This window comes from Symphodus melops (genome assembly GCF_947650265.1).
Source record: "Symphodus melops genome assembly, chromosome: 2".
Lineage (NCBI taxonomy): Eukaryota > Metazoa > Chordata > Actinopteri > Labriformes > Labridae > Symphodus > Symphodus melops.
Window position 1 is genome coordinate 28,642,710 of NC_136692.1, and position 23,354 is coordinate 28,666,063.

The window sequence follows — 23,354 nt, forward strand, 5'->3', positions numbered from 1 at the left end:
ATGGCACCCGTGGATGAGGCTGCAATCTTACTTTTTTATCTCTCCATATATATATTTTAAAAATTACCAACTTTTATTTCAATAGACCTAGAAAAGCTAAAGGCAGTAGGGAAGACAACAAATCATTTACAATACTGTACCTACCACCACAATAACACCAAAAAAAAAAAAAGAAAGAAAGAAAGAAAGAAAAGCTATTAGAGGTTCAAAGGTCTCAGGGTAATGGACTGTTATTTTTCAGGTCCATGGTTTTCCTCCTCTGGCTAATAACCTGATAACCTGCTCCAGTCATTCTAATGTAAATGCTGTTGATGTTGGTGTTTAACTTGACAACTTTGTGTCCTCTCATGTCTTTACACAAATAGAAACAATAAGAACAATAGAAAAACAACAGAATGAGCAAAAAAAAAAGTTCAACTTACAACTTGTCTGTCATCCTCAATACATCATCATGTTTATGTTCTCTAAATACTAATAAAGAAAGGTTAATGTCCCTTTATGTAGTCCTTGTATCTTTCATTAAATTATCAATGCAGACTGCCGATCATATATGGTCACTCACTAGATGCAGACAGATACAAAGCTGGAGGAAATACAGGCTGATCAGTTGTTGTTCCTGTTGATAATCTCACACATAAACACAATATTAGATCATGACTTACCAAAGAAGTAGTTATATTTGCTGGCCGTGTTTGGGTCTTCAAAGTGCAGGTGCCCAGAGGTGCAGACTCAGAGATCTGTGTCTTTCTGCTGCTCCTCTTTGTTATACAACTCCATGCTGCAAAACCACACCCACAAATATCTGAACAGCATACAGAAAGTGAAAGTGAAACTTTGTTTGTGTGAGCTTTTAACAGTCTTTGGGGAAACATTAACGCCCCTCTGTGTATATTTTTCTATCTCAAAAATTAATTTATTCATTCGTGAGATCTACTTCAGCGAGTTTTTTCTATTAATTGTTGAGAAATAATTAAAATCATTTCCTGGTGGGAGATTTTATCTTTTAAATATCTGCTCCATTATTTCCTGTTACTGCTGATACTACACTACTTTTACATTGATTACTGACACTGTAGATATAAATCTATGTTATTCATTATTATTACAAATACTATGTTGTTATTGTTGTTGTTGCTCTTTGTCCCTATCCTTCTTCCTGCATCCCCCTCTATCCTATTTTTAGCATATGACTGATCAATGGTCACATATTTTCCTCCTTATCAACCAGTCTGAAGTCTGAGAGCTACCCAAAACATTTCTGTGAAGTTTCTTGTTTTAAATTCACTCTGATCCTGGATTCGATCATGCCTATCAGTCTGTGTCTGACCCCTCTCTGAGAGGGCGCGGGCTTTCTGGCTCCATGTCCTATTGTTTACGGTGAGAAGGCAGACTCAGAGGGCAGAACAAACACCTAGCTGTGGGAGTGTCACCCACCTGGGGGAGGGGCTACTGCCCTTTGTGATGTCATGAAGGGAAAATCTCCAAACAGCTGTTTGAGCACACATTTCCTGAAAAGAGGAGCATGCAAAGGATCGAGAAGATGGATTTATTTGGTTGTAGACAGACTACAGACACGTATTAATTTTTAAAAACCATGGTAAATTGTAGCACAATATGTGACCTTTAATGTTGGGTCATTGTAGATAATATAACAGAGATGGACTCTTACCTGCTTTTGTATCAGTGTTTTGAGAAAACATTGGTCGTAAATTGGCTCTATAGATGGATTGATTACTACTCGACTTAAAAAGGCCAGTAACTTAGAGATGTAGTCAGCTTTATTGATAAACTAGTCTAGATTTTTTGATTGGTATAACAACACTGATTATTCTGAATCACATCGACAAGACTGATAACTAACTGAACTGAAAACTCTGTCGACTTTTAATTTAAGCATCAAAGTCTGTCGACAGAAGTACCTACAGCATGTCCGAGTGAAAGACCCTGGAAACAGAGCGGGGGTTTTTTTGCGGGTTTTTTTAAATACTGTATTCTTGTAGCTGACCTGTGGACATGTAATTTCTCCCTCTCTTAATTATTCCCTACTTTATCGACTTTCCTCCCAAATAAAGACAAACAAAAATCATACAAAGAAAACAAAATATGTGACTTCCTGCTTAATTAAAGAACTGAGTTTTTTGTATTGGCTTAAACATTCATTTATACCTCCTATCTGCCATATTATCTTTGAAGCAACATGTTTTCAAGTTTCTGTCTGTACAATAACTCAACACGTGTAACTGCTGCTCACCCCTCCCTCCAGCATTTACAGGAAACAGCAGCAGTTCCTTCAAACACACTTCACATATTCCCCCAGTGGTGGAAAGTATGGAGATCTGCAGTTTCTTGGTGCAACCCCAGATGCTATTATATGTAATGATAGGTAAACTGGACTGCTCAAAATTAAGAGAGTCATTAAAACCGGCTGTCTGAGATGTTGGCTTTTAATACTTAATACTGTTGTATACCTGAATTTATAATCTCTTAAGTAACTTCATTTCTATCTGTAGCATTAGGCCAGCATTGTGTACATGTCGAGCTGGATATTTGTCTTGGTAGAGCTGCTCTGCCTTTGGCTCGTTCGCAGCCATTTCCACGTTGCCTTGACAAATTCATCTGTAACTTTTTTTTTCTTTTCAATATTTTTCGAAAGTTACAGGCCGTCAGCCTTTCCTCACGCTCTTTGTGCCATTTTCTCACAAGCAGCCTGTTTGTTTGTTGCCATTTGAATTTCCCTTGCTTCTTTAAGACTACAACTCTGAATGATCTGTTCAGTAGGTGCTGGTACAGTGTACAGTGATGTCTGGGGAGAGGGGCCTGGGGATGTTGTCAGCACAGGAACAGCAGAAATTACAATATAACTGATAGCATATGAAAGGGAGTGCTCTATTGTGGTTGGCACTGTCGTGCTGCAGTTTTAATGTATGCTATTTAGCCAATTCATAGCAAATCAGGACCAGCATCCCCTACTGGAGCTGCCCACAAGGGAAGTGAAGCAATAGTTGCAGACATTAAGGACTATGCTCGCTCAGAAGGATGCTGAAATTGAATTAAAAAGAAAAAAAAAGATTCTAACTAGACTGAAACCGGGACTTTTGCACCGCAGCAATATTGCAAACCATTTCCTGTAATGCACTTGCTTTAGTTATGATCAGTTTAACAACTTGTGCTCTGTGTTTGCAGTGCCAAATACGGCTATAGCTCCACAAACCTTTGTTCCACTAATATGTAAGAGAGTTAATCAAGAAATAAATACATTTTGCTGTTTTTTTTTTCCTTCTGGACAGAAAAGCGCTCAGAAGCTGAGAGAAAAGGCGCTGCACGCTGCACGCTCCACGTCAGCTCTGTCTCCATGACAACAGTTATGAATGACATGGCTCCGCTACTATTTACTTTATTATATATGGGATTGTTTGTTCCCGTTACTATGAGCATGAATCAGAATATTCTCGCCCTCCTGGATAAGGAGCTTGATAATGATCAGACACGGAGCAGAGAGGACGTGGCTACAGCAAGATCCGTTATAGGGAATATCACCGCCTTGTCCAGGAGTTGCAACTGGAAGAAGCCTGGTTTCAGTCATATTCCAGGCCCACTAAAATTAAATGAATATGAAAGCAAAGACCAACTTCTCCGCCCTTGTTTTTGGTTGCCAAGGTGACGAGTACCGGCCTTTCTATCTTGCGATTAGTTGGTTGAAAAAAAGCGCTGGTGACGTCAGAAGCGCTCGGAAAACGCTCAGTGCCCTTTGAAAACAACTGAAAAAATACACATGCGCGGAGGAAAGAAACACGAGGTGGACACGGGGCCTTTTCACGTAAAATGGGCAGCTTTACACCAGCACTTTCAGACAGAGAATGATATCTCTAACTGGATTCTTCCCTCCTCCTCCTCCTCACACCTCTGAGGAGGGAGGCCACTGCCCATCTTCTCTGCCCTGTGCGCGCGTTGCATGCACAGCTGACTAATCATATACATAAATAAAAAGCTGGATAATGGTGAAAGAAAGAAAACACTCAGACCTGTTTCCAGACTATATAACGCTGTAAGATTTGATTAAGATCCACTGATGGATGGTTTCCATGGTGTCAAGTCATGGAGGATGTGTAGACCCGAGCAGGCATGGAAAAATGTGCGTATTTCTTTTATTTTTCTGTTACAAAAATATTGGGCAAACAAAGATACTATTAATGTTTGTTTTCCTATTGTATCATATTTCTTGAAAAGAATAATAAAGAAGTTATTGCAAAATAAACACAAAATTAAAAAAAACCCCAGCAGAAATAGAGCTTATGCACATCCATATTTTTTTATTACAGATTATTGCACGCAGGTTTCTACCTGTAAGAACAGAACAGAACTAGAAATAAAGCGATCCATGGTTTAACATCATAAATGTTGGGATGAAAGTGATCCTGCGAGGAATCATCGCTCTTCCTTTCAGTTGACAGCACATACTGTACACACACAGTGTGTGGAATGATCTGTACAATAAATATTCATACCTGCTTCACATGCCACTTTTGAAGTTACAACAGAGTAATCAGAATGTACATGGACATATACTTGAGATTCATGTGAGACAGGACTGGATGTCAAAGGATGAACGCTGTATTATTGGGCCAGACGCACACATAGGAAACACAAGTAGAACAGGTTTATATAAAGCACCACTAGTCAAAGCCTGGTTCTTACTGCAAAGTGCTCCAAGATGAAGTGCAAAAATAAAAAACGTACATGACAAATTCAGGAGGAGATACCAGTCTCTCTCTCTTTCTTTCGCTCTCTATCACACACATACACTCGTTACGGTCCACTGCTATAAAAATTGTAGGAAGTCAATCATTGTTTTCTTAATTCTATAAATATCCCTCAATCAGCTACAATTAATCATTTAAATAGATTTAAAACCTTTTGTTTCCCACCCACAGAACCTGCCGCCGCACTGAGCTGGATCATCTTCTGTCCTCCCAGTCAGTTCTCCACTTGTGTTCAGACTAAAAGGAAAGATTATGTTTTACCTGCAACGTCAATGTAAAGAGGCAAATAGAAAAGAATAGAGGCGAATTCTGATTTGGCATTGTGAGTTGAACATCACAAATCACTAAACTGCACACAAGTTGGATTTCTTCGATTCACTGCATCCTAAAAACCTTCCAGCACTTAAGCTTATTCTGACGCTCTATTTGCATGCAAAAAAAGTTTGTATAATATCATGGTGCGTTCAATTTAAACTCATTAATTTTAAATTGCCGGTTTGATACGTCATCAGTAACGCCTCCTTGAACTCTGAATTCCGAGTTGGAAACTCAGAGTAGACTGAGTTAAAATCCAACATGGCTGCTATACGAGCATTAACAGCAATGTTTAACTGTAACTAACTGTGTTTATTAGCAGCTTGGTCCTCTTTTAATGTAATTAAATCAATCACATCGATAGCATCATGCTCAGTTCTACCTGTAGACATGTGCCATCACCTCCTGGAGGCATTTGCTCTGCTAGTCTGACTTATTGCCAACTCGCAGCTGGAATGTCGTTTACTCAGTGTGACTGTATTCCCTGAGGTCCTCCATGACCTGAGGTAAATAGAGCACACCATAAAACATGGACGTTATCTCAGTGGCATCATCCTATCCTAGCAAACTTTCGGAGCCCAATTAATTTAGTTATTAATTTTGAAAATGTGTTCTATAACTCTCATTCAACCTGGTAACAGGAAACAGTCACAGCTGAGGCGGGCCTTAAGACTCTTGACAAATGAGAGCCAAACAGTCATAATGATGCATCCAACTTTTTGTAAATAAAAACAAATAAGTTATAATTATAATAAAAATCATCCCATGTAGTATGATCCAATAAAGAAATGAAAATTTCAGACCACATTTTTGGCTCTAATCTGGCTGCAAAAATGGAAGTATTTGAATGGGAGTTTTTGAGATCTTGTGTGAGTCACTTTCAGGGCCACTTTGGGGCCCGCCTCAAGTGGAGCCTTTGTAAAGTGATCTTGTCTCACGTATCCAGACCTGGACTGCCTGCTTAGAGTTTTAGCCTCTGTACATTGTGCGTGCGCACTAACCACTATGCTACTGTAGCAGCACCCCATCTTTTTTTTAATTCTGCCAGATTTCAGCCAGCATGTTCCATACGGTAAAACTATCACTCAGAGGAGACGGATGGACAGGCGCTCGAGGGCGGAAATAAAACACTGCTAGCTAGTGTCCACCGAAACAGACCTGGTACTGTTGAGACCTGTCAGCCTTACGTAGATGTAAACAGCAAGACAGTTAATCCAGTTCAAGGGAATTAACCAAGCAGTTTATGCCTCCAAGGGATTTTATAAAACTGAACACGTTGTTTCCTGGGAGAACATTTTGTGGGTTGTGCTGAACAAACAAAGACACACATATGATTCTTCATTCAAACTTGGTGAAGTAATGTAAGGTCTAATTAGCCTTCATTTCAGTCTGAACACAGCTTATCAGTGCGGGACAGTAGTGGTTAGTCTGCTGAGCGAAATGCGAAAGGATGTCCTTAAAAAAAGTTCAAAGTCAGCAGGACGCCTGTTTGTAAACCATCATAAGGTGCACAGGAGACGGTTGAGGTCACTTTTCTGACCAATGTCTTTGTTTCTTCCAGACCAGACGCTTTTATAAATCAGGTTCATACGTTTGTTGATTTCAGTAATTCACTGTGAGAAAAATGTTCCCATTGCCCTTAAAAAAGGGAAAAAAGTTATGTACAAACATTGTTGTAATAAACTGCAATTTCACAATAAATTAGCTTATTCAATTGGCCCCAACGACTTAATTCCCCCATGACAGCCTCAAAAACTATTTAGTACCGTTGAGTGCAAACTGAGTTTTTATTTGGTTCAGTACTAATGAAGTGTTTATCACAGACTAGCTCTGTTTGGATCAGAACCAGTAAAGAGTTATGTGCCAATTCGACATTTGAGGATTTCAGTCATCAGTTAGAGCCAAAGCCAACTCACATGTTGTCAGTCGAATCCCAATGAAGTAACAACAGCATGACTCTAAACTTAACAATGGTTCAGTGTCATTTTTAACAGACAGTATCTGAGTGATCTGCAGATTATCCTCCTTCGAGAAACAATCTGTGATCCTCTTCAAAAGCAGCAAAACACTGAAGCATTTTTCACCATAGAAGTCTGTTTTTCTCTGACCTGAATTTGAGCTCTCATCTGCTTTAGTGATAAAGTTGAAAAATGATGGCTACTTAACCTGCAAGACAAAGAGTAAAGTAGACAGGAAATGGTCTTATATCCTTTGATGGTGAAACTTTTATACATGTAAACATGAGACTCGTGTTGAACTCTTCATTTTAAGCCAAATTTGATCTGCCTGACAAAATTCTAAGTGGGTTAATGCTTCAGTTTAAACCCGTCTTGTTCAGGTGTTGACTGTCTTCCCCTCTTTGTTTAAAATGCTGTGTGATATTTTTGTGATTAAATCCTCGTCCCCTCCACTGTGGCACTCTACTGCGTGCTGTAGTTATCGCTGGGGTCAGTGTTAGCTTCTCAGTATTAGCAAAGCAACAGCTGTTCTGTGGTGCACGTCATGCCCTCTGAGGAGGTCTATGTCTGGGCCTCTGGCAGGGACCGGCTCGGCTCACATGTCACAGAGGGTCCGGCTACTACGAGTCCGTTCGAGTTGCGACAGAGTAGAGCTTTGGTTGCTGTGGCTGCTGCTGCTGTTGTTGATGAAGCGCTGCCACCAGTTATGGTACCATTGAGGTTCCGGAAGGGGCGCTGCCGTGGTAACGAAGCCCTTCGACGGGGGGTAGGCACGGCAGCTAAACCACGGAGGCACACCGAGGGGAAACTCAGACCCACCAGACAGCAGCCAGGACAGGAAATGACCTCATCCTGCTCAGAGGGACCACTGGCCTCTGAGGAGAGGACTTGGGCTTGGCTGTAACCATTTGAGCACCCTCCTCCACCCCACTGCACCTGCTGGCCAATCACAGCAGCTGAGCCGTTGTTGTTGTCCAGGCGGGGCAAAGGAGGCAAAGAGGGTGGTCCGCTGGATATGGGAAGTTGCCAGCCATTGGTCCGTAATAAGGAGGAGGAAGTGGAGGTGAGCAGGGCTCTACCAGGCGTAGATTCCAAGGCTCCCTCTGCTGGCTCTGGAGACTTGGTACAGTCCATGGGTTCTGTTAGACATACACTCTCCTCATCCTCCTCTTCCTCTTCTAACCGTTCCAGAGACACCGTCTCCAACCCGACGGACGAACCTGAATCAAGTCCCGCCCCAACCCCCTCCATTAACAACTCTCTCTTCTCGATGACCTTCAGGGGGTCTACCTGCAACCTTTCATCCCTCTCTGATGGATTCTTCCTCATGCTGTCCTCCTCGTCTTCCCCTGTCCTTCCTGTAATGGTTCCCACTCCGACAGACTCAAACTTTTTCTCCTCAATCCGCCCTGTGTCTCTTGCCAAGGCTACAGTCCGGCTGAGCTCGGGGGTACAGGGGAGTGACTGGCATCTCCTGGGCGGTGCTCGGGACCCTGGCATCCCTCGGAGGAGGTGGGGGGAGTCACAAGGGTCGCGAAGTGCCGGGAGGGTAAAAGTCAGGGAAATGACAGACTTGCTGGGCGTGTCTAAGAGTTTACACCTGCCCCCGTTTAGGTCCTGCCGCAGAGAAAAGGGGTTGACCCGAGCTGGGGTCCCAAGGAGAGGATGGGTCAGGGTTGTTGGGGGTAACATGTCTGACTGACTCCTTGCCAAACCTTGACGTTGCTGGCTGCGCTCACCGGGTCGACCAGGAGAGCTGAGGCGCCTGTATGGACTGACATCTACTGCCACGAGTTCTGCATGAGAAAGACAAGGGAAAGAAATGTAAGTTTGTTAAGAAGTTAGCTCCAATAAGGCAAAAGATCAGCTGATGCAACAATAAAAAAAAAGGTTGTTTCAAACTGCTGTAAAACACGTATTATAAAAATCATAAAGTTGATATTTTTACCGAGTGCGATGGGCTTCTCTGTGTCTTCTTCTCGCTCTGTGCTCTCCAGCGTGAAGACAATGTCAGAGAAGGAGGGTCGCCTCTCTGCACTCATCTGAAAGCACAACAAATCAAATGATGTAGTTATGTTGATAAATGGGAATCTTAGCATCAGTTAAACTTGGGCTGTTAAAGCAGTGCCAGGCTGTAAACAAAGGTTTTCTTAATCTTGTTGTTTGTGTTTTTCACAGAAGCCCACACCCTCCACTTCCTCTTCCTCAGTTATGCAAGCATGTTTGTCCAATGTTTCCTCCTGTACCTTTACATGTGTCAGGGTATAAACATAAAACCAGGACAAGGGAGAGGTATGTAAGAGTCTGTTTCCTCATTATAAATCACACTCACATTCTTAAAGGTTCATTGTTTTTTTTCCAGGAAGTCGATGCAGAGAAAAAGGGAGGGGAAGAAGCACCGTCTCCAAGAGGTTAAAAAGCCTTGGTGTGTGTGTGTGTGTGTGTGTGTGTGTGTGTGTGTGTGTGTGTACACTTACATTACAGCAGGTGACAGCGAGACTAAAGAACACAGGAGGACAATCGCCAACCAAGTTCTCAAAAGCATCCACGTCCAGACCAAAGTCCTGCACAGAGACACAAGCTGCTGTCACACATGAGCAAAATGAGTGCTGGTGTTCCCGGCTCCATCATTAGCTTCCCATTTCATCTTATAGTGCGAGTTGTATAAAGATCCAATCTTTACATCACCTGTCTCGTCAAGGATCGTCGACCCAATTTATATACAACATATATATTCAATATTTAGATTTAGGATTTAAAAAGAGTCTGGCAGAAGTTGTGTGTGACTACAAAAACAAGGGAGCACAACTGCATACATATGACAGATACAATCTTCCCTTATAGGCGACCACCTCACACCAGTGTTCGTGGCTCTGTAATTTAAAATCTAAAAATCAGTTTACACCCACCTCTGTCCTCGGTAAGAAGTCTGGATCAGCTTCAACCCGGGCGATGATCTCACAGAGGATGATGCCGTAAGCAAACACGTCCACCTTAGCAGGGTTGAAGGACGAGGGCATGTCAGCAGGGGAAAGTCATTTAAAAATGTTTACCGACATGGAATTTGCACGCCATGAGCACGACTTATTCAACATGGCAGAAAAGGAATCGTAAATAGTAAATGGACTTGTGTGTTGCTTTTTATACTCCGACTGCTTGAAGTGCTTTTACACCACAGGTCACATCTACACATTCACATCCTGATGGCAGAGGCTGCTGCGTAAAGAGTCCATCAGGAGTAACTTATATCATTTATTCACTTTCACACGCCCACAATGAAGCAACTTGGAGTTAAGGGTCTTTAAGGGACTCTAAGACGTGAGTCTGCAGGAGCTGGGGATCGAGCCTCGGACCTTCAGGTCGATAGAAGCCAGACTCTACCACCGACCATTGATTGGGAGCAAGAACATTGATTCAACAGTAAGACGGCAGGTTCACCTTCTCATCGTACAGCTCTCCTCTCAGGACTTCAGGAGCCATCCAGTAAGGGGAGCCCACGATGGCCAGAGGCTGCTTCCCCACACAGTCACTGCAAAGAGACAGAGGAAGAGTCGGTGGAGGAAACCAGATTTTCTGTGAGGTCCTGCTCTGAAGTTTTCAAATGGTCACTGAAGACTAAAAGTAAAATATAGTCTATCATAAAATGCAATCTAATAACAATGACTCCTTTATTATGTCTGACCTGAGCTTGAAATGTTAACACTTTACACAGGGTATTGAAAACATCTGAGTGACATGATTTAAAATAAATAAAGCCTGAGTTCAAAAGACTGGAATGAAAACTGGTTCTGTGCAGTGTTTTATTCACATATATATATATATATTAAAAAAAAAAAAAAAAAAAAATGTCATCAACCTTTCTTTATGTGAGTGATACTTTAAAGAAATTAAATTGGCGTGTTTTGGAATTGGACCACGGTGATAAAACTGGTCGTGAAAATGTGAGCTGCACGTATGAACACAAACGCAAGGCCCCAAAGTAAAAGTCCTACGTGAAGTCGGGGTGAGCTGATGTGCGAATCAATGAAAATTCACTGCAAGTGAGTGGGCGGGGTTGATGACGTTTATGTGACACAGTCAGGGCGAGCGTCTTCCTCATGTGAGACTGCTTCATATGGTTTTCTTCTCTTTCGTTGTTTAGTGAGCGAGCAGTATCTGCGATCCAGTGGAGGGTCATCCAAATGTTTGTGTTTGTTGTAACTCGACAACTAGAAGAAAAAAAGAGCTCTTCTTTAAGTTCTTTTATTTCCTCCCACTGACCTGTAATCAGGGATCTTCTCTGCCAGGCCAAAGTCTCCCACCACAGCCGTGAACACGCCGTTATCACAGCGGACCAGACAGTTCTGCATAGGAAATAAAACGTGAGTCTCTGAGATGCCAAAGGAGCAACAAAAAAAAAAAAAAACAAAAAAAAACAAAAAAAAAAAAAAAGAACGTAACATTTGTTCAATTTGCAGTTAATTATAAATTAATGAAATGAAGTAATTGATTGATGTGGATTAAAATACAGGTTCTTTTTTTCCTCTATGCAACATTATTTTTAAACATTTTGCAACAGAACATGTCTGTATGATAATAATGTTAATAATCCAGAGACTGGAAACATCATCAAAATGCTTTTTAATTAATTTCAGAGGGAACACCTGAGAACCAGAAAAATCAAAGTTTGAGATTTTCAGATAAATTAAGTGTAAGGTATGAAAACAAACATCCCAGTGAAAATGTCTGACGTTTTCACTGGGACACTTTTTCTCTCTTTTAAGTTCTCAGTCACTCAATCAGCATGAAGACATTTCTTCACGCAGGTGGAACTGCAGTCCAAACATGACTTGACAAATACTGCCACCATGTGGCGTGTTTAAGTCACTGTTCTCAGCCACCCAACAAACAAACTGAGGTGATTTATATTCTGAATTATATCACCATCTTTACAACTGACCCTCAGCTATATGAAATACTGTATCAGTGAATTTAAGATACAACAATGCTTTTCAAAACAACCCGTCTTCTTTAAATGTTTAGGCTGCTGGTGGTGTAGAAGCCGGCGGCCCGGGTTCAAATCTGACCTGTGGCTCCTCTCCTGCATGTCATTCCTCTCTCTCTCTCTCTATCCATCGTTCTATCTCTCCATAAAAAGCCCAAAATCAGTCTTTAAAATACACACTGTTTCACCGTTGAGTACACAACCACAAGCATCAAAATGCTCTCTGCCTCAGTTAAATTCCTCCAACATGTGAGGTGATGATTTTTATTTTAAGTGCCATCATGGAGGACATTAAATAAAAGTACACTGTTAGTTGCTGAAAAAAATGTGCACATAAACAATTTCCGTAAGAAATAAAATCAGTGTGTATTTTAAACTATTCACCTCTCTTGCTGGTCAAATTTGCAGCCATTTAGAAAAGCTTTTAGAAATATCCTGTAGAGATTCATGTCCCCCCACAGAGTGTCTGAGGATGATACAGAGTCAGTGTGGGGAGAGAGAGTGGGGGATGATATGCACCAAAAAGCATCAAGATCAGGAATCGATCCTGCGACCAGTGACACCAGGACTGTAGCCTCTGTATATGTGGCGCCTGCTCTACCTACCCAATGATACCAACACCACAAAAGATACAACACTGAGTCTTAAAACATGACAGTATCTCTGGTGATTCTCTGTCAAACAAAATTAGGGAGAGAATAAAATCAGCAGTTCGAGTACATGTGTTCATAGTTTAGGCACACAGATCATGAGGAGGTGTCCTCCTTTCTATTTATTGCTTTGAAAATCAATTGTGAGTCTGGAATCAGACTGTACTGTAACTTTCCGGCCCCCTCGTCAAGTTCACTCATGCAGGTCTCCTGATGCACTCGGCTGCTCCGTACCTTGGAGGTGAGGTCTCTGTGGAAGATGCCCTTGCTGTGCAGGTACTTCAGTCCTCGGGCGATGTCCAGAGACAGACCCATCCTGACGGCCCACGACAGGTACAGATCGCTGTCCAACAGCTGCTCCAGGTTCCCTCCGTTGATGTACTGCAGAGAGAAGGGCCGAGTCAGCTCATGTCAAGCACTAACAGATAGCCGTCACTGTTAGGGAGCTGCTGGATGTTCGGTGCCTTGTTAAAGGCCACCTCAGCAGTGCACAGTAGGTGACCTGAAAGCTCTCCAGCCACCAGACCAATTTTCAGACTTGGTCCGAACCCAAGGACTTGAACCAGCAACCCTCCAGTTCACAACCCAGGTCCCTACAGACTGAACTACTGCTGTCCTATTTTCTGATGTAAATCAACCATCAACATCCGCGTGTCGAATCCGTGTGATCCCATGTCTTTTTTGTAAAGTGTCTCGAGATAACTCTTGTTTTGAATTGGCGGGTTACAAATAATGATTGATTGACATTACTGGTGGATGATCACCCAGTCTAACTTAGCTTACATAACTTTCTTATCAGAATTTACTTGAACAAAATTCAGCCAAACCACGCTGCTTCCACAACATGCTTTGTGTTTAATGTGCTTGTTTATATCTTGGTGGTAGAGCGAGACGAGCAGCTCCATTAAACAGAGCTACAGCCCCAACTAGTGGCAGAAGTCTGCGTTACACCTTCAAAAAAGCTAAACTTGTTTTAACCACAGTAACTCTGGTGGCAACAATTAACCATTTAGTTGCCTAACCGCGCACATCCCTAAAATAGATAAATCTGATATTTAAATAACTTTTCCATCAGTAGCTTCAGTCATTCACTGTCAGTGTAATCACAGCTCGAAGGCACAGGAGACAGATCAGGTTCAAATGGGGACACGGTCTAAAGAAATGTGACATCATTTAAAAAAGAGAGACGGTCTTACCTCAGTCAGAGCGTGGAGCTGACCTTCATGCACACAAACTCCGAGAAACCTGAAGAGACGTACACAAAACAATCCCACGTTATCGAGGCTAACACAACCAGAAATTATTCATGTTAAGACTGCATGCTTTATATTAATGAGGGACAGGTACAGTGTAGTGGGAAACTAAAGTGTCAGAAACATAAGACAAGGATGCTGAAGTGAATCAATAATTAACTCTCTTTAATTTTTGAAAACATTGTTATCTTTAGGCCTCCAGCATTATCAGAATCCTTTTCACACTGACGGCGAAGTTTGAATTTTCATGCAGAGATAAATCTCAGTCTTAAGGGATAACGATGAGGAGCTGAAGGTTCAACCCAGGCGGCTGTTTCTAAGTCTATCGTAACAAGTCACCAGCTCCTTTTATACGGCTTTACCCCAAAGGTGCCATCACATATTTCTACTTTTGTTTTGACACAGCACAGCGTGATTTTGGTGTCCCAGTCTGTGAGATCACATTGCATTTTAGTGTAGTGGAAGTACGGCACAGCAGGCGCTCCGCGTACACACACAGTCACACATGCACACGCTCCCCAGCTGGCTCTACTAAAACCATCTCAGCCAGAAGTCCATACATTCCTTTGGGAATCTCAGAGATATCTGACGTGCCTGCGAAACTCCTCCCCTCTGTACTAATTTGGTCATGAAGCTGAAAGACTGTGTGACAGCATGCTACATAGTTAGCTAACAAGCTACTTCCTTTGATTGATATGATGATTAAGAGCTTCTTTATAAACACATTTTGAATCAGATTAATGTTAATATGGTTATACATGACATACATGTTTTTATCAGTTTAACATTTAAACCAGTCTGATTTATCAGTTTTGATCAAATTGACCTAATTAGCCTCTCCAGGTAGCTTCTGTCAGCTTTTTATCAATCTGAAAAAAAAAAGGCTGCTTTTCCTTGCGTTGGACACTAGGACGCATCATCCGTGTGTTAACGGCTCTACAGAAACCAAGGAGGCGCCCAATATTATAAAAATAAATACATTCAAGTTCACTATAATTACTAACCTGAGGATGTTGGGATGACAAAGCCTGTTCATGAGCTGCACTTCTCGCAGCATGTTAGCTTTGTTGCTGGCCAGCGTGTTCATCTTCAGAGCCATCACCTGCCCTGTGATCCGATGCTGCACCTGAGGAAACATCCACAGGAGGTTTGATGTGAGGGACAGCAAATGCACATACTTCATGTCCACACTTTAGTTCATTTCACTTTTAACAGCAGATCACTGATGCAGATTGTGACACACACTCGGCCTAAAAACAACACAGCTCCTGATCGTACAAAAGCTCCCGCAGGAAACCTGGAGATTAATTAAAACACGTCTCGTATCGATAAGAATTAACATAACAGCAAAGCACTTTGAGGTTGAGCTTCCACATACATGTGAGGCTAATCAGACGGATATCAGCGGGGAACCACAGCACCAAAGAACTTGTTCTGGAGGGAATGTGAATCCCGACAGACGCCTGTATGAAACTAAACCGAGTCAAGAGTCAACCCAGTGGATCCTCAGCTCAGCATGTTGTTTACAGTCACAGGGATCAATAGTTTGACACATACAGGACCTGTATGAAACAGAGAAAGGAATCATGGATGTCAGCGAGTCCTTTTACGTCATGAACGATCTTTGTTTAAGAAAAGATTAGAACGCAAACAAACTCGACAACAGCCAGGTTTTATTGACCCCATAATCAATACAAATCACAAGTGATCACCTATAAGGTTATATGTGCTGCAGCCATGTAATCATCAACCTTACTGATCTGCTACGACATCTTGCACTCTCGTTTCCACTGAGAAGCGAACAAAAAGCTGCTCTGTAGATCTGAGCTGTCAGGACGGAGAGCAGCAGCAGGCCGAGGTGGACAAAACAATCCATTCAGTTTCTCGACCTGCAGTGTGTGTGTGTGTGCGTGTGTGTGTGTGTGTGTGCGTGCGCACGTTTACATGTGCATGAGTGTGGGTGTATTAATAGCGTAGGACTAATAGGCTTTCTGGATTTCCCATCACTCCTCCTGATCTTCACAAATCCACGGAGCCATTACCGAGACCTCAGAGACGCACTGTGCAGAATCGACTGAAGACAGAGGAGGAATAAAAAAAACAGAATAAACTGAGTCCAAAGTGAATCCTGATTCATTGTATTAATAGGGGCTACTTTGGAGCTTTAATTATACATATATGGGACAAGACCCGCCCCCTTTCTATAATAATTACGCTGGAAGCTCTCACCCTCTCAAAGTGTCAAAAACTCAAATGTCTCTCACAGCTTAATGTAAAAGTCCTTTGACTACAATTTCTCTCGTCAGTAATTCATTGATTTGATTCTATCAACAGAAACTTGAAATGCATGCAAACATGAAGAGATCCTCTGATTCAATCAATGACTTCTTTTTTGTACTTTTAGCTTTTTTCACATTTTCTAGTATGTGACGCAGGCGGCCTCTGACGCTCATGGTCAACTCAAAGCTATCCACAGGTTTCTCCCGACCCTGAACATGCAAAGCTAGGCCATGTAGCCCGCTGGTTTGAGTGTTGCAGTTTAACCAGGCATATCAACCGGAGCCTTGAGCTACCACATTTAGCACAGACACATAGACGTTAACCTGCAGGTATAGGACCTAAGGCTGGTGGTGCTAGCGCTGCTAATGTTCACATTTGTCTCATTCGTCCTTCCAGTGTTTTCACACCTGCTCAAAATGTTTTAATAGTAAGTCGTAGGGATGGTGCATTTATTTCCTGTGATCGTTGCTCAACCAATGACCGTCTGCGTGTGACCTTTGATCTCCGTTTACTTATGTAAAATGCTGCATCATGTTTTCCAGTATCTTCTCGTCTTTATAGATATTGTGAACACGGTTTTGCTTAAAGAGGAAAGAAAAACCCTGGAAACTTCCCTCTCAATCACGATACAATCAACTCCTATTGAATACGTTCAGGATCAGGTAAAGAGCTCAACAGAGGATGAAACTGGGTTTCCTCTGGTGCAGGGAAACCCATCTAACCAGTACAGCACATAACAGACAAACCTGCTCTCGTCTGAATAATTCTGGCTCCAATATTTTAAGAAGCAGACGGCCAAAATGCGAAACTCAAGGGTTCAAACGTTGGTTTGTCTGTGTATAGAGTCATTGTTTAAAAAGCTTCACGAGGTCGAGGTTTAGGCCCATCATCCTTGCTTCTGTGACATTTTGGAATAAAAACACATGCTCACCATGTTGTCCATTCTAACTACTCATGACTCTCTTTCTGCCTGGGAGGGAACATGTCTTGCAGTGATCCCTGTGTGTGATGAGGCTGTACACTCGTGCGTGCACATGCTCAGTGTGCATGAGCGTTCATGTGACCTGTGTTTTCAGGTCTGTTAGAATGAACGGAGATTAGCTCTGAATCGATGCTAAATCGTTCGTCTGGACGGAGGTGTGCGAGTAATCTACTTAGGCTGATTGGAGGACAGGTCCCACTTCCCAGACTGTCGCTGCACAATCAGGCAACATGCACAGACACACCCATGCATACACACTGTCTGTTCAACACACAAGTCATATGCAGCACTGAACACACACACATGAGCCACAACATGGCACAGAAGTAATGCACAAACACGTGACACGTGTATCACGTGCATTTTTATGTACGTGTGTGTATACATTATGCAAAGATGTAATGAAAAAAACATAATAAAGAGACTTAAAATAGCTCTATTCATGGTCCATAAGGAGTCCTCCATGTTACACTGACCTGTGCATTATGCATCACATGCACTAACATTCCTGTTTCATCAGTTTTTAAACCTTCTCTCTGACTTTCTTAGGAAATGTGTACTATATATATATATATATATATTTATATATATATATATATATATATATATATATATATATATATTTCTCTTTTTACCCGTTAGCGATCACAACTTAAAGAAACAGCGTGCAACTTTTTAATCCAGGAGATGTTGAACTTGAGCTCCAGCATGAAACCATAAAAAAAACACCTCTACCGTACTGAAGCCTCCAACCCCTCTCCACTCGCTTTCACATGGAGGAGTCAATCGCAAGCCGCAAAACCAAATTGTCCTTTACTCGAGCTGCATCACCTGTGACCTGCATTGTTGTGTCAGCAAGCTACTGTTAGCACACTCCGGTTAGCTCGTAGTTTCACATAAATTGACACAGAATGAGCGTGATCTAAAACGCTCACATCCAAATAATCTGTGAGTATCTTCTTCTTCTTCTTCTCTATGGTCTTTGACTAAAACAGCTTTTATACACAAGGGGAGGAGCCGTCCGTGTAAACACAGCTCTCACAACAACACAGCCGGCGGGACTCGAGCTTCTCCCTCACTGTAGACAGTCAGGACTCAGAGACACATTTACATGTACTTGATTTTTGATGCTATATTTATGTGTAAAATGGCGGAGACATGACACCGCCCTTCAGAGTTGTTTGTTTAAATATTTTGCCCAACAGTCTGTATGTTTGAAGAGCTTAGCGACTTCCAACAATCTCATTACTTCTGTATCCAGTTAAAGAGCGTCCAGCTCCTACAATCCTCGAGCTGTTTTCAGCTACAAACAAAAACATAACAAGAACTTTTTCAGCTGCAGCTTCAGGAGGACTGCTCTGGATATTCTCTCGAGCTGGCTGTTTACATATGCACCTCACAGACAGGAGAGAGGGCCGGAGGGTCTCCTGAGGCAAGACATGATGTTAAAAAAAAAAAAACAACAACAAGTATGCAGACGAAATAAAACAGTCCACTACACGACTCTTAAATCAGACTATTTGTCTTTATACCAATACATGCATGTAGTTCAACTGAATCACACTATCAACCAAACAGCAGAACATACTGCTAAACTAAAAAAAGGAATACAGCCGCTTAAGTACATACTGTCTGTGCACCCTGCACCAGTTACAGGATATGTGTGATATTTAACACTAATATATATATATATATATATATATATATATATATATATATATATATATATAAAAATAATGGGGCTGGAAGGAGAAACTCCAAATAAAGTCTGAGAGAAAAATGTGAGTGTTTGCATTCACACGTTCAGCTCGTCCTACAATCAGGGATTTGTGTGAGTTTTCTGCGAGAGTGAAAGCCCTGTACAGTATGTAAGACAACAACAAGCAGCAACAGTGAAAGACAAAGACACAAAGCTCTGCTCTGTAGTCAAACAGCAGCTTTTCTTAATGGGATTGAGCCGCTCAGCTGCAGGGGGAAGTGATGCAGGTGGGGGGCTATTAACTAGTCAAGATTAGTCTACCACCTTCCTGCCCGCTGGGTATTCAGATCAACAACAACACCGCATCAAAGAGAACCAGCGGATGCTTTGGTTTCAGGAAGTGTTGCTACGAGCACACACACGCTGCACGGTTCAAAGTGTCCTTCACTGTGCGGGTGAGCTGCACACGTCTCAATCTGTAAAAAGTCCGTCTGTGAGAAGTCGATGTGTGAATGCAGCGGCTACAAGATGACGAGTGATGACATCTTTTACTTTAAACAGAGTTTATACTCGCCTCTGCCTTCTGTACGCTTGTGTTTGTGTTGTGCAAACATCTTTAATATCAACACAAACAGGAGTCATTCCTGAACAATCCTTCTCCTTCTGCATTCTGACCAAATCAGAAATAAAACGTGATACGATAAAACACAAAACCATAAGATATGAAACTATATTATACAAATGGTTAAGACGTGAAATTATAAAAAACGATAAAACACGTTGAGATGCAAAATGAAATGCTTCAATGTGATACGATGTGACACGAGGATGAGATAGGATAAATGATGATGTGTTACAGTTTTAAGGAAAGACGGAGATGCTCCATGCTCTAAGTGTTATTTTGATGTTTTGGAGAACGGTTGGTGCGTCGTCTCGATGAACATTTAGTTCCACACGCTGATGGAGATACTGGGATATAGTTCTGCATTTGACTGGTTACCAGTCAAACGTTACCACAGACCTGCAGGAGGTCACTGAACCAAATGATCAGATAAGATACGCTTTGTTGTCCCCTTTGGGAAATTTGTCTTGGACTCAAGTGCTGCAGATATTTAGCTTCAGGGTTTCTTAGATCCACATCCAGAAAGGGTTTTGCTGAGTTTGCTGACTGAGCGCGAGTAAAGATAATTAGTCATAGTGGCAGGTACGCGTGTCCTGTGTACGGAGGCTGTAGGCCTCCGGGCATGAGACCGACCTGCGGCTCACCCTCTCTCTCTTCTGACTCGATCCACTTTCCTGTCTCTTCAATAAAAGGCATAAACAGTCCAAAAAGTGCCTGAAATGTGGTCAATTCAAAGAGAGTGGAAATTAAGTCCTCACATATTAGCACATGTTGTCATGTTGACATTACTTGTGTCTAAAGTAGAGCTGAAAACAAACCATACTTATCAAAGTTCATATAAACCTTATTTACTGTAAGACTTGGAAATCATTGGAGCTTCCCCAAAGTAACATAAATGTGAAGACACAAACAAAAAGCACAATTTAAACAAACCCAGATGAGATGATTCTCAGAAAAACAGCTGCACACTGTAGTGAAACAAACAAAAGGCTGTTACACGTGAAAGGAAAACTTCGACTCCCTGATATCACGTTAGTGGAGCTGTGTTTCTGCTTCTTGTTGTATGTGATGCATAAATCATCTGCTGGTTCAGGAAGAATAAACTACTTTTCCTACAACACCAGTGTTTACACGTGTGCTAAACCTGAGCTCTCAGATTCGAGGGCACATACCTTGAAGACCTCTGAGAAGAAGCCTGAACCGATCTTCTCACAGAAGAAGTCATCGATGCGAGCCAGGCTGGACACGGCGCTCCTCAGGGCTCGATACGAGGACGGGCGCATCCGGTTCGGGGCATGGATACTGTGGAGCGGCGGTTCGTCTGGGTCGCCATGACCCTCCTCTGGATCACAGAGGCAGCACTCAGCATGGTAATCCATGGTGCTGGTACAGGCTGACCCAAGAGGTCTGTTAGACTGCAAAAGTCCGGTTGCACGAGGTGTCGGTGGCGGCCCCCGTCATAGCTTCAGAATGAAGTTACGTGGACGAGATTAGACTTGAAGATTTAACTTTTCCACAAAACACTCGGACTACACCTGCTGAACAGGTCCATTAAGGCTGCAGAAGACCTGAAGTTAGTACACAAGTATAGAAAAAGAATCACTCTAACAAGTCAGAATCCTAATTAGTTTCATCCTCTTGAAAATGTGAGGAGAAAGTTAAAAAATGAAGTCCGACAATCCTCTCAGTTTTGTTCATCCACTCAAACAAACTGCCCCTTAGTAAGACAGGTTCAGACCAGCTCCCGGTTCAGACCAGCTCCAGGATTACTTCTCCACAGCTGCTGTGTCACACTAAACTTTGTAAAGTCCCATAAATGAAACTGCCACTGAAGCTTTAAAGAATTCCTGCAGTCCTTGAACGCCTCCTCTGCATGGTGTCAGTACGTGAGGAGGCTCGGTTCCCTCCGTCATGGCGTTAGTGTGGAGGCTGGGATGATTGACGCTGCAGCTGCACGGCACCGGGGAGGGAAGGAGGGCTGTGAAGCCAGCTGCCACAAAGCGTCTCTGCAGAAGAAATACAGCATATTCACGATATTATAAATGCAAGCAGATAAACCATCACTAGTGTGTTATAATGATTTCAGAGCCACCTGCTGACAGTGTGTACAGTAGCTATGAAGGCTCGTAGCCACCGGTAATCACCGCTTGGTTTAGTGATGGGAATTTCAGCTCATTTTCTGTGAGTTGGATCTTTTGGCTCAGATCTGCAATATGATCTGATGGTCTTCTAAGCAGCTCCTCATTCAGTATTTTATAATGCAATTAAATTTAGTAATGTTTTCAACCCGTTTGTGTTCCCACGTGTATTACTTCAATTATTTAATATACTAAAACCAAGATATATAATTTTGAAACAACACTATTTTCACAGGAACTTTTGTTTTGACAAACCTTATCATAATTATGAAAATGGTTTAGTGATTGATCACATTCATATTTTTATCAAGAAAACAGTTTCATCGATTGAGATATGTGATATGTGGTCATACTGATGTTTAAAAAGCAAAATATGTAAAGATAGATTAGATATTTGCCAGGATGTAAATATTAGATATTTGAACATGTAAAATGTTCCCTTTCAAGATTAGTTATTAAGAAAGAGAGGGGGAACCATTGGATGTCTGACGGTGCTAGTTTTTAGATATTATTTTTAAAATTAGATCTTTCCAGAAGAGTCCTCCGCCTGCAGGCTCTCAATTAAGACTAAAACAAAGGATGACATCAGTTGCTGTTTCCTTAATTAGGGGTCTTTGATATAGCACTTAGCAGGGACGCTAATTTAATTATTTTAATTTACAAGCTGTAGTGTCTGATATATGTATTTTTTTATTATTATTATTATTTTATTATCATTATTATTATTTTTTTAACTTTATATGTATCTCCATGGGGCAATTCAAAGGCACAGAGAAGCCCCAAGTGGTCGACCACAAGAGCAAAAAAAAAAGAAAAAAAAAAAGAACAATTTCTCTGGTTTTGATAAATGGAAATATTTGAAATGATGAAAGTACTCAACACAAAGTATATATAACATGGGTTTAGCATATTTTAAATGAGTTTATATTTTTTAATGTATACATTTAGCTATAATGTCTTTCATACCCTGTAGCACTTGATGTATGAATGTAAAGTGCTCCAGAAATAAAATGTATTACTATTATTAAAATTATACATATTGTATGTTTAAAGCCTATTAATGTTTCAAATAAAGGATTTATGATTCGGATCTCTTGCGGGAGTCGGTTCTATAAACCGACTCGTTTGCGGACAGCCCCATCACATCGACCTGCTCAACTGTGAGGCTTTAAATTAATCACAGGCCTCATTTATCCATGCGTTTCATTCATTTAACTTTAATTATTACAATGTAAGATCTCACAAAGAAATGTACAGAAGGCTGAATACACCGGAGAATTAATCGTTTGCATTTTCATTTCGAAAAAAAAAAAAAAAAAAATCTTCGCTCCCGTTAATAACGGCAGCTGAAGATGACAAGCGGGCAGAGAGACGTGACCGGCGGGTTACCTCTGTTCCTCACGTCGGTCCGGATGCAGGTCCGAGTTTTGGAGGTGAATTGTAGCCGGAGATATCACTTGGTAGCTCGGCGGTGTCTGCTGCTGATAATCCCGTCTGGACTCCTGCTTTACGAGCCGCTCGTTGGGACGGCTACCATAATGAAACAGCCCGGAGTCAAGATGGCTGCTGTGATACGCACAACTTCCTGTAAGAACCTTCACAATAAAAGCGTTTCAAACTTAACTGTCAATGTGTTCCTGTCCAACTGTCAGTAAAAAGAAGTAAACAACTCCAGCAGTAAGAAGATAAACTGTATTTTGGCTACTTAATAAT

General features: G+C 41.7%; 1 protein-coding gene across 1 annotated transcript; it reads right to left on the minus strand.

The window, feature by feature from the left end:
• Positions 1–4,284: 4,284 nt before the first annotated feature.
• Positions 4,285–23,261, minus strand: tesk1a (testis associated actin remodelling kinase 1a). Its single transcript, XM_079338579.1, has 11 exons — positions 23,031–23,261; positions 20,676–21,509; positions 14,925–15,046; positions 13,864–13,912; positions 12,902–13,048; positions 11,294–11,376; positions 10,472–10,562; positions 9,943–10,026; positions 9,511–9,597; positions 8,982–9,075; positions 4,285–8,829 (listed from the first exon to the last, which is right to left on the minus strand). The coding sequence occupies exons 2-11, from the start codon at positions 20,880–20,882 to the stop codon at positions 7,595–7,597; spliced, it is 2,199 nt and encodes a 732-aa protein (XP_079194705.1). The 5' UTR covers positions 20,883–21,509; positions 23,031–23,261; the 3' UTR covers positions 4,285–7,594.
• Between the last annotated feature and the right edge of the window lie 93 nt (positions 23,262–23,354).

What these genes read in the sequence shown, in the direction of transcription:
- tesk1a (XM_079338579.1), bottom strand. Translation starts at nt 20,882, where the DNA reads ATGGATTACCATGCTGAGTGCTGCCTCTGTGATCCAGAGGAGGGTCAT. An exon ending in TCTTCTCAGAGGTCTTCAAG is followed by an intron (nt 15,047 to 20,675) that starts GTATGTGCCCTC and finishes ATGTTTCCTCAG; the next exon opens with GTGCAGCATCGGATCACAGG. An exon ending in TCGCTGTCACCTGCTGTAAT is followed by an intron (nt 9,076 to 9,510) that starts GTAAGTGTACAC and finishes TTGTGCTTTCAG; the next exon opens with ATGAGTGCAGAGAGGCGACC.